At 47.9% G+C, this 17699-nt stretch overlaps 1 protein-coding gene and 1 non-coding gene across 2 annotated transcripts in view; both read right to left on the bottom strand.

Moving 5' to 3' along the window:
• Positions 1-17699, bottom strand: part of ACAP3 (ArfGAP with coiled-coil, ankyrin repeat and PH domains 3) — a 151774-nt gene that overhangs the window by 90693 nt on the left and 43382 nt on the right. The window contains exon 2 of the mRNA XM_053400800.1: positions 846-903. Coding sequence (XP_053256775.1) covers positions 846-903 — 58 coding nt within the window. The remainder of the gene's footprint in view (positions 1-845; positions 904-17699) is intronic.
• Positions 17609-17681, bottom strand: TRNAE-UUC (transfer RNA glutamic acid (anticodon UUC)). The gene has a single exon. It is a non-coding gene; the product is annotated as a tRNA-Glu (tRNA).

Genomic DNA, 17699 nt, shown 5'->3' with positions numbered 1-17699 from the left:
CCCCTGAAATATTATTAGAAATGTAACAAAGTGTAGGGAAATCTAGCACAACAGCCTAAAGAAGCAAAAATTAGGCCATCCAGAGATGCAGCAGTAGGGCAAAAAAAAAAAAAAAAAGAAAAAGGAACAGCTTTTAAACAACTGAGATACAGGCCACAGTCACATAAAGCGCTATGATGCCACTTTAAACAGTCACGGCTTCCCCACAAAGAATCCTGGGAGGATCTGTAGTTTGTTAAGGGTGCTGAGATTTGTTAAGGTAAAGGTAAAGGGACCCCTGACAATTAGGTCCAGTCGTGGCCAACTCTGGGGTTGCGGTGCTCATCTCGCTTTATTGGCCGAGGGAGCCGGCGTACAGCTTCCGCGTCATGTGGCCAGCATGACTAAGCCGCTTCTGGCGAACCAGAGCAGCGCATGGAAACACCATTTACCTTCCCGCCGGAGCGGTACCTATTTATCTACTTGCACTTTCAGGTGCTTTTGAACTGCTATGTTGGCAGGAGCAGGGACCAAGCAATGGGAGCTCACCCCGTCTTGGGGAATCGAACTGCCGACCTTCTGATCAGCAAGTCCTAGGCTCTGTGGTTTAACCCACAGCACCACCCGCGTCCCTTGAGATTTGTTAGGAGACCCTTATTCCCCTCCCAGAGCCACAATTCCCAGTGGTTTAACAGTCAATCCCTCTTCACAGGCCCTTCATGGACTCCCAACTCCCAGCATGGGGCAATGGTCAGGCAGGATGGGAGTTGGAGTCCAGAAGCATCTCGAGGTCACATATTTGTTAACCACCTTGCCACTGGACTTGCCTGCCTCTGTGCGTGTTTGTGTGAGCTCCACCAACTTACCTTGTCAAGCTTGGCTTCTATTTCCACAACATCCGTTTCCACCTCATCTATGGTCGCCCTGCAAGAAGGGAGACAGAGACATAAGCTCTTGCTTGAGACTGCGTGAGATTCATTGCATACCCTCCAACATGCCGCAGAGGAAAATCAGGACGTGCGTCTTTCGGGGCTGCACCCACCAAAGTTTCAGCAGCGCGCTGGGTAGACAGCAGCGCGCTGATTGGTGGCTGAGAGGCGTGAAGGGGGACAGACATAAATATAGGGAAAGGTGTAGAGTCACAATGCAACCTAAACTTCCGGTAAGCAATCTGGAAACTCCAAATATCAGTGGTGCAAAATGGTGCCACTCCAGCTCTTAGCCACTCGATGATGAACCACGAGGCACACTTTTGCACTGAGAGAGTGGATATCTATTTTTTTCTTGGAGGCCAGAAGTGCTAGCAGCGCTTCGGTCTACATTCTTCCGTATCTCTATAGGGGAGGAGGAAGAGCTGGAAGTGGCACTTGTGTTTCCGCTTTGGGTGGGCAAGCATCAGGGGGAGGCAGGCAGGTGGGTGGGAAAAGAGAGGCACGGGAGCCAAAAAGAGACATCTCAAGAACCAATCAGAAACAGGGATGGCTTCTGTAATTCCATGGTGTCCCGGTCAAATCAGAACAGTTGACAAGTATATGACTATCAGGCCCAAAGCCAGGAAGGCTGAAAGCAGGGGCACATGGAGACAGGGCCAAACGATGACCCATTTCTCCAACTTCTGAATACCTTACAGAATCATACTGTTGGAAAGGACATCAAAAATCAACTCCCTCTACCAGTTCAGGAAAGCAATGGATACTGGTGGACATCCAGCCTCTGCTTGCATCTCTAACACAACCAGTCTTTTCCTGTCATGAACAGTTCACACCACTAGGAAGTTCTTCCTAATAGCTTATGGGCAGCTAGTTGTGGTGGCTTGTTAGGGAGCGTGAAAACTCCTCTCCCAAAACACAAGGCAACAACCCTTAACTAGCAAGCAAGGCTGAGATCTATATTTGGCTAATAGCATCGCCACCGCCATTTCTCTATTTGCAGTCAACAGACCATTTAAACATTTTAGAACCATTTTATGACAATTAAACATTAATAAAAAAGCAATGCAGGCTCAGCAGCAAATGCAAGGCCCAGAAGTCAAGATTCTAAAATACATCCTCCTCCGCCAGCATCTAGGGTTGCCAAATCCTGCCAATTCCTCAATGGCACATGGAGCTCATGACAGGGAGAAGAAGCAAACCTTGATGATCCCAGGTTCAGGTGTAATGAGAAGGCAAAGCTTCCTGATAAGGTTCTGAGAGCCAAAATTATCAGGATGAAGATGGCGGTGATTTTATTTTGTGAATATTATTTAAGGAATTGCCTTCCATACATGTCCCAAATGTAGGTGCTCGATATGTACCGTATTTTTCGCCCTATAGGACGCACTTTCTCCCCTCCCAAAATGAAGGGGAAATGTGTGTGCGTCCTATGGGGCGAATGCAGGCTTTCGCTGAAGCCTGGAGAGCGAGAGGGGTCGGTGCGCACCGACCCCTCTCACTCTCCAGGCTTCAGGAGAGCCCCACCGCCAGCCCCACAAGCTCAGGGGACAGCGGGAGGCGCAGCGCGCCTTTCCCGCTGTCCCCCGACTTGGTTAAAGGCTGGCGGGAGGGAGAAGCCTGCTCCTCCCCATCGCCAGCCCCGCAAACTCGGGGGACAGCGGGAGGCGCAGCGCGCCTTTCCCGCTGTCCCCCGACTTGGTTAGAAGGCTGGCGGTGGGGAAAAGCCTGCTCCTCCCGGTCGCCAGCCCCGCAAACTCGGGGGACAGCGGGAGGCGCAGCGCGCCTTTCCTGCTGTCCCCCGACTTGGTTAGAAGGCTGGCGGAGGGCTTCCCCCTCCTCCAGCCCCGCAAGCTCCCAGAGCCATGCCAAAGCTGCACGCAGCTTCGGCATCGCTCTGGGTCCCGTTCTGGGGGCTGGCATCGGGGGAAGCTCGGGCTTCCCCCGCCCCCGCCCCGCGCCTGGGGGGGAAATAATTTTTCCCCCTTTATTTCCCCCCCCCCAAAAAATCTAGGTGCGTCCTATGGGCCGGTGCGTCCTATAGGGCGAAAAATACAGTAATTAAAAACAGCTAAGAACAAAACACCTGTTACAAAACATTAAAAACAACAACAGAGGATGAGCTTTAAAATAAATCAAAATGGACACCTGTGGCAGAAACTTACTCATCCAGCTGGAGAAGGATACTGAATGATCCAGCTGTTCCAAGCATCAACCCCAATGAAGATCGATCCCCACATCATCCAGCCCACAGGGCTTCGCAACCGACCAGAGAACCGACACATTGCTGCGGCACACCAGCTATGGCGAATAGTCAGCCCTCCTGCACTACAACTCCCATCAGCCCCAGCGAACATGGCCAATGGCCAGGGATGATGGGAATTCTTGTTCAGTAACATCCTGAGATTCCCCACACCTACTGCACAATATGCTAAAGTTGCTGCAGAACACCAATCCACACACTTGATAGCATCGGAACAACCCTCCCCAAAATGATTCAGATGTTGTTGGACTCTGACTCCTACCCTTGCTGGCCACTGGCCATGTTGGCTGGGGCGAATGGGAGTTGTAGTCCAAAACAAATTCGGAGGCACCAAGTGAGGGAAGGAATGTTGGACAAGGTGGGCCATTGGCCCCGTACAACCGACGAAATGTTGATATTCTTAACTGGGGGTCGAAGAGGCTTAAAATTAAGCAGTGGGAAACATTGGCGTTCCAGTCAGTAATGTGAAGAAAGGAATTTCCAGGTCAAATCTCCTCGCAGCTCTGGAAATACGGGAAGCCAAAAGCCTCCAGCGTGTTCCTTCGGGAGAATTGGATAGCAGTTCTTTTATGGGCAACGTTCCAGGCTTTGGTAACTGCAGCATAAAAAGAGTTTGGGGGTGGGTGAGCAAGGGAGTCTTTGCTGACGGGGGTAAGCCTGTGTCAGGATTGTACCAGTTCAGACTGCAAAGAACAGTGGGCTTCCGTGATTTTATGTTCCTGCAGAGAGAATCCCTCCATGCAGAAAAAGAGCATGCCAGGTGAATAGCTCTAGAGCAGCATTCTCCCTGAATGGCTAGCTTTCTATGTGCGGAGAATGGATGCTTACATTGTGTTGTGTTGTGTTGTATGGAAGAATCGAGTTATCATGGCAGGCTTCACCTGCTGTCGGAAGTGGTACACACCACCAGCGACAGATTTACTGCCTCGGAGCACTTCCTGGTGGCTTAAGGGGTTTCCTGAGGGTGTCTTGCTGGAGTGCTTCCCCTGCCCCACTCGACCCCATAACAACACAAGAGCCCCACAAGACTGTGGCCTATCTGGTCCAACATCCTGTTCCCACAGTGGCCAACAAGAAGCCCTAATGGGAAGCCCACAAATAAGACCTGGGTGCCACAGCAAGTCTCCCCTCCTGTGGTTTGCAGCACCTCCTGAGGTAAAATAACAGCATCGTGGCTAGTAGCCACTGAGAAGTTTATCCTACATAAATTTGTTGAATCCTTTAAAGTCATCCAGGTTGATGGCAGTCGCTACCTCTTGTGGCAGTGAGTTCCAGAGTTTAACTATGTGCTGTGCAACCCATTTTAAGGGACGAGAAGCTCAGAGAGATGTTTCCTCCTCAGTAGACTCACTGGCGGAGGACATTTTCAAGAGGCAACCTAAGAAGACCCCCTCTGGATGATGCCAGCGACCCATCTGGCCTAGTCTCCTGGTCTCACAGACGCCAACCAGACGCCTCTCAGAGGCTGGCAAGCAGGACCTGAGCTACTTTCCTCACGTGTGATTCTCAGCAACAGGTATCCAAAGACATGCTGAGGGGAAAAACATCCTAGCTGAGGCACGGCAGGCTTGGGCAGAAGCACCCATAATGGTCAGGGTGCAGCCTGACCCCCTCCTCTGGCAATCTGCACAGAATTTTGCTTAATGGTTGCCATCAATTTGATTTTAATTTGATTTTAATTAATTTTATAATGAATGTTTTTAGAATGTTGGATTATTTTGATTGTTGTTAGCCGCCCTGAGCCCAGCTTCGGCTGGGGAGGGTGGGATATAAATAAAATTTATTATTATTATTATTATTATTATTATTATTATTATTATTATTATTATCTCGCTGCGTTTTGAAAGGAGCCAAGCAAAACACATGCTTCCCTCGAAAGATTGGGGTGGGAAGGCGCCCCCCTAAGTCTGTCCCCCATAAGTCCAGTGTTTAATTTCAACTAACTGCACACCTGCTTTCGGCCACGTGTCTGGGCCAAGGGCATCCACAGAGGACTTTGGACAGCTGTTTTTTCTGCATTCTGAAGGTATGAATTATTATTATTATTATTATTATTATTATTATTATTATTATTATTATTATTATTTGCAGCCGGGGATTGACGTCCTGTAATATTTCTGAGCAAAGGTCCACAGAATATGCCATTTACACACACAAATACACACACAGAGAGAAAGAGAGCACAACCATACACACACACACAACACACAACACACACACCACAGGAAAAATATACGAACATCCAATAAGCATTCAAGAGGGTAGCATTCCCAGGCCAAAACCTGTGGCCCAAAATTCACTCATCCCTGGAAATGCGGGTGAGCCAAACAGACAAACCCCAAACGAATGTTTTTCAAAGAGCTCATTCCTGTGGCGGAGCTGGCCAAGCGTTCCCTTAAACTGGCACCTGGAAGGAAGTATGGGCAACCGAGCACTTGCCCAGCTCTCTGTGGGGAAAGTTCTTAGCCTTCTGGTCTGCCCTGGGAAGAGCAAAAGGGGCCTGCAAAATGTCTAGGCCGAGGTTTTGAAGTATTCCGGCACCAAACAGGCCCCACCCCCTGCTCGGTTCCAGCATCCCAGGTCGACACAGCAAGACTTTCCTCAAAGATTTGTGGGGGTTTTTCCAGGCAACTTTAACCAGGGTTCATCGCTCTCACCGGGCCTACCTTCTGGAGCAGTAGCTGTTTCATAGAATCATAAAATCATAGAATTGTAGAGTTGGAAGGGATCCTGAGGATCATTTAGTCCGACCCCCTACAATACAAGAATATGCAGCTGTCCCATATGGGGATTGAACCTGTGACCTTGTTATTATCAGCACCACTCTCTAACCAACTGAGCTAGAATTCCAGTCCAGAGGTGCTTGTATACCAGGCATAGAACATGGATAGGTAAGCAGCAGCAGCAGCAGCAGCAATAATAATATATTGTGGCTCTCCTGTTGTTGTTGTGTCTCCAACTCCTGTTGTTCCCGACTATCGGCCATGTTGGCTGGGGATGATGGGAGCAAGTTCAGAGACATATAAGAAGAGCCTACTGAATCAAAAGCCCCTCTAGTCCATCTTCCTGATCTCATATTGGCAAACCAAATGCCTATATGTGAAGCCCAAATGAAGGTCCTCAGAGCAACAGCACTCTCCCCTCCTGCGGTTTCCAGGAACACAGGTATTCAAAGACATACAGCCTGCTGAATCCCAGAGCTGCAAGGTCAGAGAGGGCAAGCAAAGTAGCCTCTTCTGCTGAGGCCCTTTTGCCCTCTGCTCAAGCTGAAGGGAGCTCAAAACACACACCCCACTTCCTTTATCTGCTCCATACACCTCAGCTCATAATCTCTGGCACTGAGTTACTAGCAAACACCCACCCACAGCACCCCTTGGGAAGCGGGCCAAGATTCAGAGTCGCACAGCCAGAATATCAGCAGGCATAACTCGCTAAAATAAACAGAGACTTCTGCTAGCTTCTAAGAATGTATGAACAGCCCTGCAGGATCAGGCCAGCGGACCTTCTAGCCTAGCATCCTGTTCTCAAGGCAGTCAACCAAATTCCTAGCAGCCTTTTTCAACCTGTGGGTCCCCAGATGTTGTTGAACTACAACTCCCATCACCCCTAGCTAGCAAGGCCAGAGTCCAACAACATCTGGGGATCCACAGGTTGAGAACCGCTGCTTCAGTCAGGACCTCAGAGCAACAACACTCTCCCAACATGTAACTAATACTCAAGAAGACAACTTGTTCAACCTGCCCTTCAGCAACTTGTAACAGTCAAGCTTAAACCCTGAGCAGCTAATCAGAAAAGTCAGAGAGAAGTGGGATCTGCAACAAAATGTTGCACTGCTGAATCTCCTGTTCAGGGTGCCTCTTCCAGGATTCTACATTCCATTCCCACCCCCACCCCCGGTTTTCCATTACACACACACAACATTTTGTAGTTACCGAGCATGTTCAGTCCTTACTGGGCTGCTTAGGGGAGGCAGGAGTTGCTCCCTTAGGTTTTTATTTCCCCAAATTGTTTTCTGTACTTCTGTCAACCTTGGGATTCCCCTAAATACGCCTTTGTTTCTATGGGATTCAGTTTTGCCTGCATAACCATTGGCACTCAGCACCAGAGTTCAGTATTACAGGGAGTGATTCCATCAGCACACACACAAAACACACATTTAATTTAAGTCATTTCAAATGAATAGGCGTCCTTGTGAAACAAGCAAAGGAGCTATTGTTGTACCTTGTACAGAAGAACGCATTCCCCATCAGATATGGCTAAGATGCTTCCACCGTTGGTTCTTGTTTGTAATCAAGATGGGCCAAGACCCAAAAGATACCCCTGTTTCCCCACCATCCAAGAAGCTGGAGAAAGCAGGAAGAGTTGGGTCTTTCAGAGCCGTGACCTCTCCTCTCTCCCGGATCTCTGCTCCAGCAGACAAAACAATCTGCCTCGGGACAGGAGAAGACATCCTGGACACGCTCGTGGAGGTGAATCAGCACCTAAATAGTATGTGCTTCATCGCCAGCACGCCAGCACCTACTGTAAGGCGGAGCCACGTGAGTGTAAATACGACATCCGATCTCTCCCTTGCGTGCTTTGAACACCTTTTCTCTTGCAACCTTGTCTTCAAAGGTTTTCTGGTTACGTAACCCCTGAGAGAGTTCAATCCAAAGCACAATCATGATTGTGAAGATACTGCCATACACACCCTGTTCTTTGAGTGGTTAGACGTTTCAGGGGTTCCTCCACATACCCAGAGTTTGGTTTCCTTAGAACAAAGATAAAAGCGCCCTCTGGGCCTCTCCAGGCGATCTATTTGTTGAGCTCTTTTTTATTATTTTTAGCTCAGCAGTAGAGCACCTGCTTTGCATGCAGAAGGTCCTGAGTTGAATTCTCGGCATCTCTAGATAAGGCTGGGAATATCCCCTGTCTGAACCCTGGATAGCTGCTGCCAGTCCGTGTAGAAAATACTGAGCTAGATAGACCAATGGCCCTGTATAAATCAACTTCCTGTGTTCCCATGTTTTCAGGGAAGGGTCACAGCTCAGTCATTAGAGCATCTGCTTTGCAAGCAGAAGGGTCAATCTCTAGCATTTCCAGGTAGGGTGAAACCCTGGAAACCTCTGAAACCCTGGAAAGCTGCTACCAGTAAGTGCAAACAATACTGACCCAGATGGACAAATTTTCTGACTCAGTGCATAGCAGTTTCCTATGTTCAAGGCTGGCTGGCAACAAAAGCACCCTTTGTTTGAACTCATCTGCTGCTCGGTGACGTATTAATTTTTTATTTTTATTTTTGCAATGTTCAGTTTTTGGTACAAATGGGGGGGGGGAATCCCATCTTGACGGCTTTGGAATTTTTTTGGCAGATGTCCTGTGCTCCTCCTTCAAAAACTCATTTATATCTGTGTGTGTTTGTGGTGGAAGCAATTGCTCACATGTTTATCACGCTGGCAATAAGTGATTTGGGTTAAATGGTTGAAAACGATCCTTTAAATCCTGGGCAAACAACATCATGTCTTCCAGATGTTGCTGAGAGCCAACTCACTTCGGTCCCAAGCAACACAGACAATAGCTACAGATGATGGAAGTTGCCCGACCACATCTGAAGAACACTGTGTTGACCACCTTGCATTTAAACCAGAGACTGGGAGCCTACGGTGCCCTCCAGACTTTGTTGGACTACAACTCCCATCATCCCTGGTCACTGGCCATGCTGGCTGGGGCTGATGGAGATTGGAGTTCAACAACGTCTGGCGGGCACAGGTTCCCCATCCCTGCTTAAACACTCTTGTTGATTGGCCTGCAATTCCCATTGTGTTCCAGGTTCTCCTTCCATGCTATGTCATGTTCTCTGCTCCTTAGCCCTACCAGGGTCCCTGCATTCTCAAAATCAATCTTCTGTTAGGTCTAATCCTGTAAAGACTCTGTGATTAGTTCCCAGGAGTTCTAATGTGTCCACTATACCAGTCCTGGATGTCTGAAAACCATGTTTCCTAGCCATGCAGTCCTAGATGGACTTCACAAAAGCCTAGGCTAGCAACATAGTGCCCTCCAGATGTTTTGGATTACAACTCCCATCAGCCCCAGCCAGCATGGCCAATGCCCAGGAACAATAGAAGCTGTGGTTCAAAGCTACAGCTGAAAGGCACCATATTGTCTTCCCCTGGTCTAGCAGAATCTGGCCGGGCATTCTTTCCAGTCAGAATTGCCTTTGGCCTACTGTCTATTTCATTCCTCATCTGGTTTCCTTTGTTGGAAGGGCAACAGCAGAGATCATTCTGTATGTCACTCAGAAGTTAGTTCTGTTAATATTAAAGTCAACTAGCCAAAAGGGGGACATGGTGGTGGTGTTACCTAGCAACCAGGCAGAGGGGACATGCTCTGATTGGCTGTGTAGTTCTGAGGAACTTTTCCTCTGCATGTTTTAGTAGAACATCTTCCTGCCATGCACTAGTCCTGAAGTAAGAAAGGCAAAACTTCTCTGTTTATTTCTCCTCAAATTACACACTGTTTCTCTCTCTCTCCCCCCCCCATTTCCTCAGCAAAAGTGTTAACAGGATTTCTTTTCTCTCTGGACTCCGTCTGCATTATTTAAGTGACTCTGCTAACATCCTTGAGCGGAAGGGCCTGTAGTTTCAACATGAGGCATTCTGCCTCCCTCCGACAGTGCAAAGCCTAGATCCACAGCCCAACAGGTGGGGGCGCTTGCTCCCTGTCTGCTTGAGCGCGCAATAGCATTCCTGAGCCCCCATGCCCCCGAGAAAATGACCCTCCGCACCAAAACAAATTGACTTCCTGACACATAAAGCCCCAAACATCAAAAGTGGAGGAAACACTCTGAGTTATTAATCAACGCTCTGGATTACATACGGAAAACAGGAGCGATCTGGTTTCGTTCAACAATAGCCGATTTGGAAAAGCCAAAGGCAGAAAAAGGACGAGCCTTGCAGTCTAGGTGAATGTAGCCGGCCTCCTCTGTTTCATTCCCATAATGCAAGTACAAAAATTCACTAACATCCAGTGAGAAAGAGAGGAAACGAGTGATTCCATTTGCTGGGCATTTATTTTAGCGTCTCCTACACCACAGCACTTATCTTCTACTTCTTTTCATATTCCCTGTGCTGAGAGGTTGGCTGGATTCACACCAAAACCCATCTAGCTCCTGACATTCCATGCCCAGACAGACAGATCTGGGAAGCTCACTATCAAAGTATAAAGGTGATGGCCATCATCTGAACTATGTCCGCAGCATCTCAACACCTCAGAGGTAGACTGCCTCAGAACTGGGAGGTTCCCTCCTTAACTATTGTAGCCAACAAGTTCCTAAGTGTGGGTGCTGGGAGTAGGCACCACCAGGCAAATGCCAAGGCCCACAATCCATCCAAGGGCACCCACTGCCGCTCTCAAGTGGGAACTGCAACGAAACATGGCAGTGTAACCTTGCCTCCTAACAGGAATGCTTCCCCCACCCCAATCCCGAGTTTGCAACATTTAAAGTACATAGCTCCCCCCCCCCGCAACCAGAGATTCCTGTGAACTGTAGTTTCCCCCCCCCAAAGCTATAGTTCCCAGCACCAGTAACGAACAATAGTTCCCAGGATTCTTGGGGAGAGGTCACATGTTTTAAATGTACATTGGATGTGCAATGTGCTTTGAATGCACGGTGTGGGTCTGCCCTTAAAGAGTCCCTGCCCCCTAACCCCTGAGAGCCACTGCCCACCAACGCAAGCTTATCTTGAGCTAATGGTCTGACTCTGTATAAGGCAACTTCCTATGTCTTAAGGGAAGGGCCACAGTGGTTTAAAACTCCACCCCTTTATCCAGGGAGCTCTGGGAAGTATGGCTCTGCGAAGGGAACGGGTGTGTGTGTCTCCTAACTGCTCTGAGCATCCTTTAGCAAACTACGGCTCCCAGCATTCTTCGAAGGATAAAGTGCCATAACTGTGATTTAAACGTGTGGTCAGATGTGGCCCCACCAAAATTTTATAGACATTCTCAAGGACCCAGAGAATGAGGCAGAAAGATGAGAGCCTCTTTCTCAGAAGAAAACCTTTGTGGAACTGGAAGGCAGATACTGCATGGCTGTGGTTTTTCTCTCCCTTCTTTCAGAAGAACAAGCAAAAACAGTGACTCATGCTCTACGGCTTCGCCTGTTGCCCACCGGCAACAGGGAGCCGCAAGCCCTGACCACAGCGGAGCCGTCCCTTTTGAAACTGCTTCCAAAAATAAGAGGCAAAGAGCAGATGCCCTGTAGAAATGCGAGCTGCCTTCTTTCTCGCCCATCTCACTGGCAGGGCCCTGCACATGAAATAGAATAATGCAAGTGTTTCTCTTGGGCAGATGCCTTCTTTCTGCTATTTTTGTCCTCCCAAGCCTGGAAATCATGTGAGACGTCGAGGGCATCTCTCTCCCAGCTCATCCAGAGACAATGTTTCCACACCGTTTCATCTCGGCTGGTTTTTGAAAATCTGGAGGTGCCCACAGACAGAGAAAGACGTTTGAACAAAACAACACACACACACACAAACACCCTTCTTTTAAAAAGGAGCACGCGAGAGAGATTTGCATGTTCTGTTAAAAAAAAAAAATGCCACAAAATAAATTACAGGCACCGATTGTGTGGGAGGTGCCACTGTCAGCTCAGAGCTGCCACACTCTCCTGCCGTGGACCGGCTGAGAGAGCATCTGCAAAGCCCTGCCCACTTTATTACATTGTCTCCGGAAAAAAGAGTGTTGCTTTTTCTCCCCATTTGGCATTTTGCTAGTTTGGATCATGTGAGCCAAGTTCTGAAGCTCTCCCGACACCGACATGGTTTTGCAAAGAGGAAGTGTGGTGTCAGGGAAGGAACTAGAGAGAGGCAGACAAACAGGGTTGCGGGTGGTGGTAAAAGCACCGCATGGGAGCAAAAGTAGAGGGAGTTTGAGGCGTTTGTTCTATCTTTGTTTGCAAAAAAAAAATCCGGCACACAGTGCCAAGTGCTTTTGAGCATGTGCAGAATTCCCGATTTATTACGTTGTTCAAAATCACATGCAGAGGTTGTATCAACCGGCCTCTGAACACTTTATAATACAGAGCAGTTAAGCCATCCAGTCCCAGAACTTTATCAATCTTCGCTTGTTTTCATCATCTGTTCTGCTTCCATTACCAATACTGGAACATTTAGCGTTTCCACTTGTTCTTTTGTTAAATGTATCTCTTTTGGATAGCTTTCCATTTCTCCAGCATCCTCCTTCTTGCCTTGATACGATTTAGAACAATGCCTACAAAATTCCAGTCTCATCGCTTTTTCATTATATGTTGTTCTGCCACCCATATTTATTTTGTTTATAATTTTAGTTTTCCTTTCTTTCTTTTCATTTTCCATGTTAACAGTTTGCCTGGTTTATTTGCAAAGTGTTTCTGTCTTGTATATTTTAATTTCTGCTCCATTTCTTGCGTAACTAACATTGAAATCTGTGTTCGCAACATTTTAAAAGTCTGTATTGCCTCTGTGTCGCCTGGCTTTTCCAGCAGAATTTTTTTCATTCCAGGTAGTCTCCTTCGTGATCCCTCGTTTCCTTTTCTAACTTTTTTTTGGATGGCAAAATGAGATAAATCAGTGGTGGCTGGTCTGTCAGGGCAGGTGGGGCTTTGCCCCCACAAAGCTCAATCTGTCTTCAGCCAACCTCTGTACGTGCATCCAGTCCAGGCGTTGGCACTGCCTGCCAGCTTCCTGCTCCTTAGTCTCAGTGTTGCAGCCAAAACAATTGAGGGGATGAAGCGACTCCCTTACGAAGACACGCTGCAGAATCGGGGAATTTTTCGTCACATGAGAGACATCTGTCACATTATCCATGGCATGGAGAAATCAGAGAAAGCTTTTCTCCCTCTCTCATAAGTCTAGAATTGTGGGCACCCAAAGAAGCTGAATTTTGATAGGCAAAAGAAATTACTTCTCCACACAGCATGTAGTTAAACTGTTGGTTTCCCTAACTTCTGCCCTAACTGTCCCAATGCATCCCAGCCTCCACTGCTGTAAAGCATATAAGCAACATGTTCTGTTTATGAAGGAAAGGCTTCCCTGCATGAAGAGACTACAGGCTTGCTGAACTGAGCGTGTTCCCAAGACTGCCAGTATTTTGTGGAAGGGATTCAAATGCAAACTCTGGAACTGCAGGTTTGCAGAATGACTTAGCGCTCTGTTGCTGAAGTGCAACAAATCCGTGTTGTAATAATAATAATAATAACAACAACAACAACAATAATAATTTATTTATACCCCGCCCATCTGGCTGGGTTTCCCCAGCCACTCTGGGCGGCTTCCAACAAAGTATTAAAATACAGTAGTCTGTTAAACATTAAAAGCTTCCCTAAAGAGAGCTACCTTCAGATGTTGTTGTTGTTGTTTCTGCAAAGCTTAGAACAATGTGGTTAGCTCAATCGGTGGAGCATGAGAATCTTAATCCAGGGTTGTAGGTTCGAGCCCCATGTTGGGTAAAAGATTCTTGCATTGCAGGGGGTTGGGCTAGATGACCCTCGGGGTCCCTCCCAACTCTACAATTCTGTGACCCATAGGAACGAGACTGGTACCCGGTCAAACCATTGTTCCATCTAGCTCAGCACTGCCTGAACTGACAGGCAGCAGTTCTTTCAGCTTTCAGGCCTGGGTTTCTCCCAGCCCTACCTGGAGATGCGGGGGATCGAACGTGCGCCCCTCTGCGTGCAAAGCAGATGCTCAACCACCGAGCTATTGCCCTTCAAACACAAAGCCAGTGTGGTGTAGTGGTTAAGAGTGGTAGACTTGTAATCTGGTGAACCAGGTTCACGTCCCCGCTCCTCCACATGCAGCTGCTGGGTGACCTTGGGCTAGTCACACTTCTTTGAAGTCTCTCAGCCCCACTCACCTCACAGAGTGTTTGTTGTGGGGGAGGAAGGGAAAGGAGAATATTAGACACTTTGAGACTCCTTCGGGTAGTGATAAAGCGGGATATCAAATCCAAACTCCTCTTCTTCCCTTAAGACATAGGAACATAGTTAGCTGCCTTCTTCAGAGACCATCTAGCGCAGGATTGTCTATGGCAGCAGGCACTGGCTCTCCAGGTCTTTAGGCAGGGAATATTTAAGGGCAGGTCCACACCATACCTTTAAAGCACACCCAGTGCACATGACCTCCCCCAAAGAATCCTGGGAAATGTAGTTAATTCAGGGTCCTGGGCACTATAGCTGCGAGGGGGAACTACAGTTCCCAGGATTCCTTTGGTAAAATCATGCACACTGGATGGTGTGGATCTGCATTTTCCCAGCCCTACCGGGAGGTGCCAAAAATTGAGCATGGCACCTTCCCCATGCAAAGCAGATGCTCTCTATCCAGCAGGCTGCCAGGAAGAGAAGAGGTTGGTGTTGAAGAGATAAGCCTTTCTGCCTCTGGTGGGCCCTCCTTGCTCCCACGTCCTGTTCCAGCTCCCTCCTTGACTGCTCCTTCTCAGCTCCTGCTCAATCATTAGATGCTGGTTGTGGGTGGGGGACAGGGCAACCGCGACTGTCTCCCCAGTTCATCAAGATGCACTCTTCCACCTCCCTTCCCTGCAATGAGATCACACGCAACAGACACATCAACTCCGGGCAAATTGCTTATGATCCCCGCTATTATGGCACTCCGCCAGCCAGCCGGTAATGAGTTAGAGCAGTGTCGGATGTGATTGCCCTTGACAGGGAGCGGCTAGGAATCGCGGGGTTAATCTTGGCTTCCTCTCCGCCCTTCCCAACCAACAAGCATCACTGAAAGAGAGAAAGGAAGGTGACACAGCGTGTTTAATCTGCCCTTTAACACACACACAAAGATGAATTCTAAACCCAGCCATTGCCTTGAGCTACAGAAAGCTGGGTTTTGCAATCTGTACACATTAAGAAGAGCCAGGCCAGTGGCCCATCTAGTCTGGCATCCTGTCCTCACAGCGGCCAACCGGGTGCCACAATGGAAAGCCCACAAGCAGGGTCTGGGTTCAACAGCAACTCTACACACCAGCCATTCCCAGCAGCTGGCACTCAGGAGCATCCTGTCTCCGCTGGTGGGAGGCATAACATAGTCATTGTGGCTAGAAGCCATTGACTGGCCTTATCCTCTGTGAATTGGCCTTATCCACCTTCAAAGCTATCTAAGCTCAGGTTTTTTGTTGTTGTTGTTGAGTGTCAAACCATATTTTGCGCTCTCCTCTTTTAATGAGGGTGAAAGAGGAGTGCAAAATATGGTTTGACACTCAAAATAAAAAAAACTAAGATCACGGCCACTGGGCCCATCACCTCCTGTCAAATAGAAGGGGAAGAAATGGAGGCAGCGAGAGATTTTACTTTCTTGGGCTCCATGATCACTGCAGATGGTGACAGCAGCCACGAAATTAGAAGACGCCTGCTTCTTGGGAGAAAAGCAATGACAAACCTAGACAGCATCTTAAAAAGCAGAGACATCACCTTGCCAACAAAGGTCCGTATAGTTAAAGCTATGGTTTTCCCAGTAGTGATGTATGGAATTGATGCTTTTGAATTATGGTGCTGGAGGAGACTCTTGAGAGTCTGATGGACTGCAAGAAGATCAAACCTATCCATTCTTAAGGAAATCAGCCCTGACTGCTCACTGGAAGGACAGATCCTGAAGCTGAGGCTCCAATACTTTGGCCAACTCATGAGAAGAGAAGACTCCCTGGAAAAGTCTCTGATGTTGGGAAAGATGGAGGGCACAAGGAGAAGGGGACGACAGAGGACGAGATGGTTGGACAGTGTTCTCGAAGCTACCAGCATGAGTTTGACCAAACTGCGGGAGGCAGTGGGAGTGCCTGGCGTGCTCTGGTCCATGGGGTCACGACTAAACAACAACAAAAGCTGGCGGCCGTCACCATGTACCAGGTATTGAATTCCATCGTTTTAACGGTGTGTTGTGTGAAGAAGTATTTCCTTTTGTCTGTCCTGGAATCTTCTGCCATTCCGCTTCATTGGATGGCTCTGAGTTCTAGTCTAACACGAGAAGGAGAAAAACTGTGCTCACACCATGCTTAATTGTATACACTCCTATCACGTGCCCTCTTTATCCACAACTAAAAAGCCCCAAACACGGCAACCGTTTTGGATGCCGTTTTCCGAACCCTTTCCAGCTTTAAAACCCTTCCGAGGTGAGGCAACCAGAACTGCACATAGTTATTCCAAATGGGACGGCAGCACAGATTTGAATAATCTGTGTTGTTTTCAGTCCCTTTTCTAATGATCTCTAAATCTGAAATAAAGCTGTGAAGAACTCTCTGGGAAAGGTGTTATGTGGTGATACAACATGATTCCCAGGGCATTCTCACTACCTACAAATAAGGCAGTGGGGTATTTCAGCTCAGCTATGTACCTATCTGAAGTTGCTTTTTACAGAGTCAGACCATCAGTCCACCTTTTCCAAAATCACCTGCTTTAACTGGCAGCAGGTATTGATTAAAGGTCTTTCCCCCAATCACCTGCTAGCTAGTTCCTTTTTAATAAATAAAAGTATTGTAACGTTATACGTAGGGCTGCCTCCGAAGACAGTTCGGAAACTTCAGCTGGTGCAGAATTTGGCAGCCAGATTGCTTATCGGGGCAAGGCGGTTTGAGCATACTACGCCGATCCTGGCCCGACTGCACTGGCTGCCAATTAACTTCCAGACCCAGTTCAAAGTGCTGGTTTGGACCTATAAAGCCTTAAACGGCTCAGGACCACAATACCTCAAGGACCGTCTATTTCCATATAAACCTACCTAGACCTTGAGATCATCCTCTGAGCCCTTTCTTTATGTATTTCCTCCACGAGAGGTCCGGAGGGCGTCAACACAAAAACGAGCCTTTTCTGTCGTGGTTCCCTGCTTGTGGAATGTTCTCCTCAGGGAGATTTGCCTAGCACCTTCATTATTCACCTTTAGGCACCAAGTGAAAATGTTCCTCTTCAACCAGACCTTGGGTTGATTGACAACTGATGCCCATTTAAATGTGTTGTGGGAGAGGGGATTAATAGGTTGTCTTTGTTTTTGCTTTTCATTATGTATTTTGTGTTTATTTTATACAGTGGTACCTCGGGTTAAGAACTTAATTCATTCCGGAGGTCCGTTCTTAACCTGAAACTGTTCTTAACCTGCGGTACCACTTTAGCTAATGAGGCCTCCCACTGCCGCCGCGCAATTTCTGTTCTTATCCTGAAGCAAAGTTCTTAACCCAAGGTACTATTTCTGGGTTAGTGTAGTCTGTAACCTGAAGCGTCTGTAACCCGAGGTACCACTGTATTTTAATGTTATGTTGTGAACCGCCCTGAGAGCTATGGATGAAGGGTGGTTATACAAATTTAATAAATAATAAAATAATTGTAATATTGAACTGTCAGGCTGTTGGCCCATCTAGCTTAGTACTGCCTACACTGACAGGCAGCAACGCTACATCAGTTCAGGCAGACGTCTCTCCTAGTCGTATCTGGAGATGCCGGGGATTGAACCTAGGACCTCCTGCATGAAAAGCAGATGCTCTACCACTGAGCTACAGTCTCCCCCACCCCACCCAGGACC

This window comes from Podarcis raffonei, chromosome 8 (assembly GCF_027172205.1).
Source record: "Podarcis raffonei isolate rPodRaf1 chromosome 8, rPodRaf1.pri, whole genome shotgun sequence".
In the NCBI taxonomy this organism is placed as follows: Eukaryota; Metazoa; Chordata; class Lepidosauria; order Squamata; family Lacertidae; genus Podarcis; species Podarcis raffonei.
The sequence above is the reverse complement of the archived record's forward strand: the minus strand, read 5'-3'. Positions and strand labels throughout refer to the sequence as shown.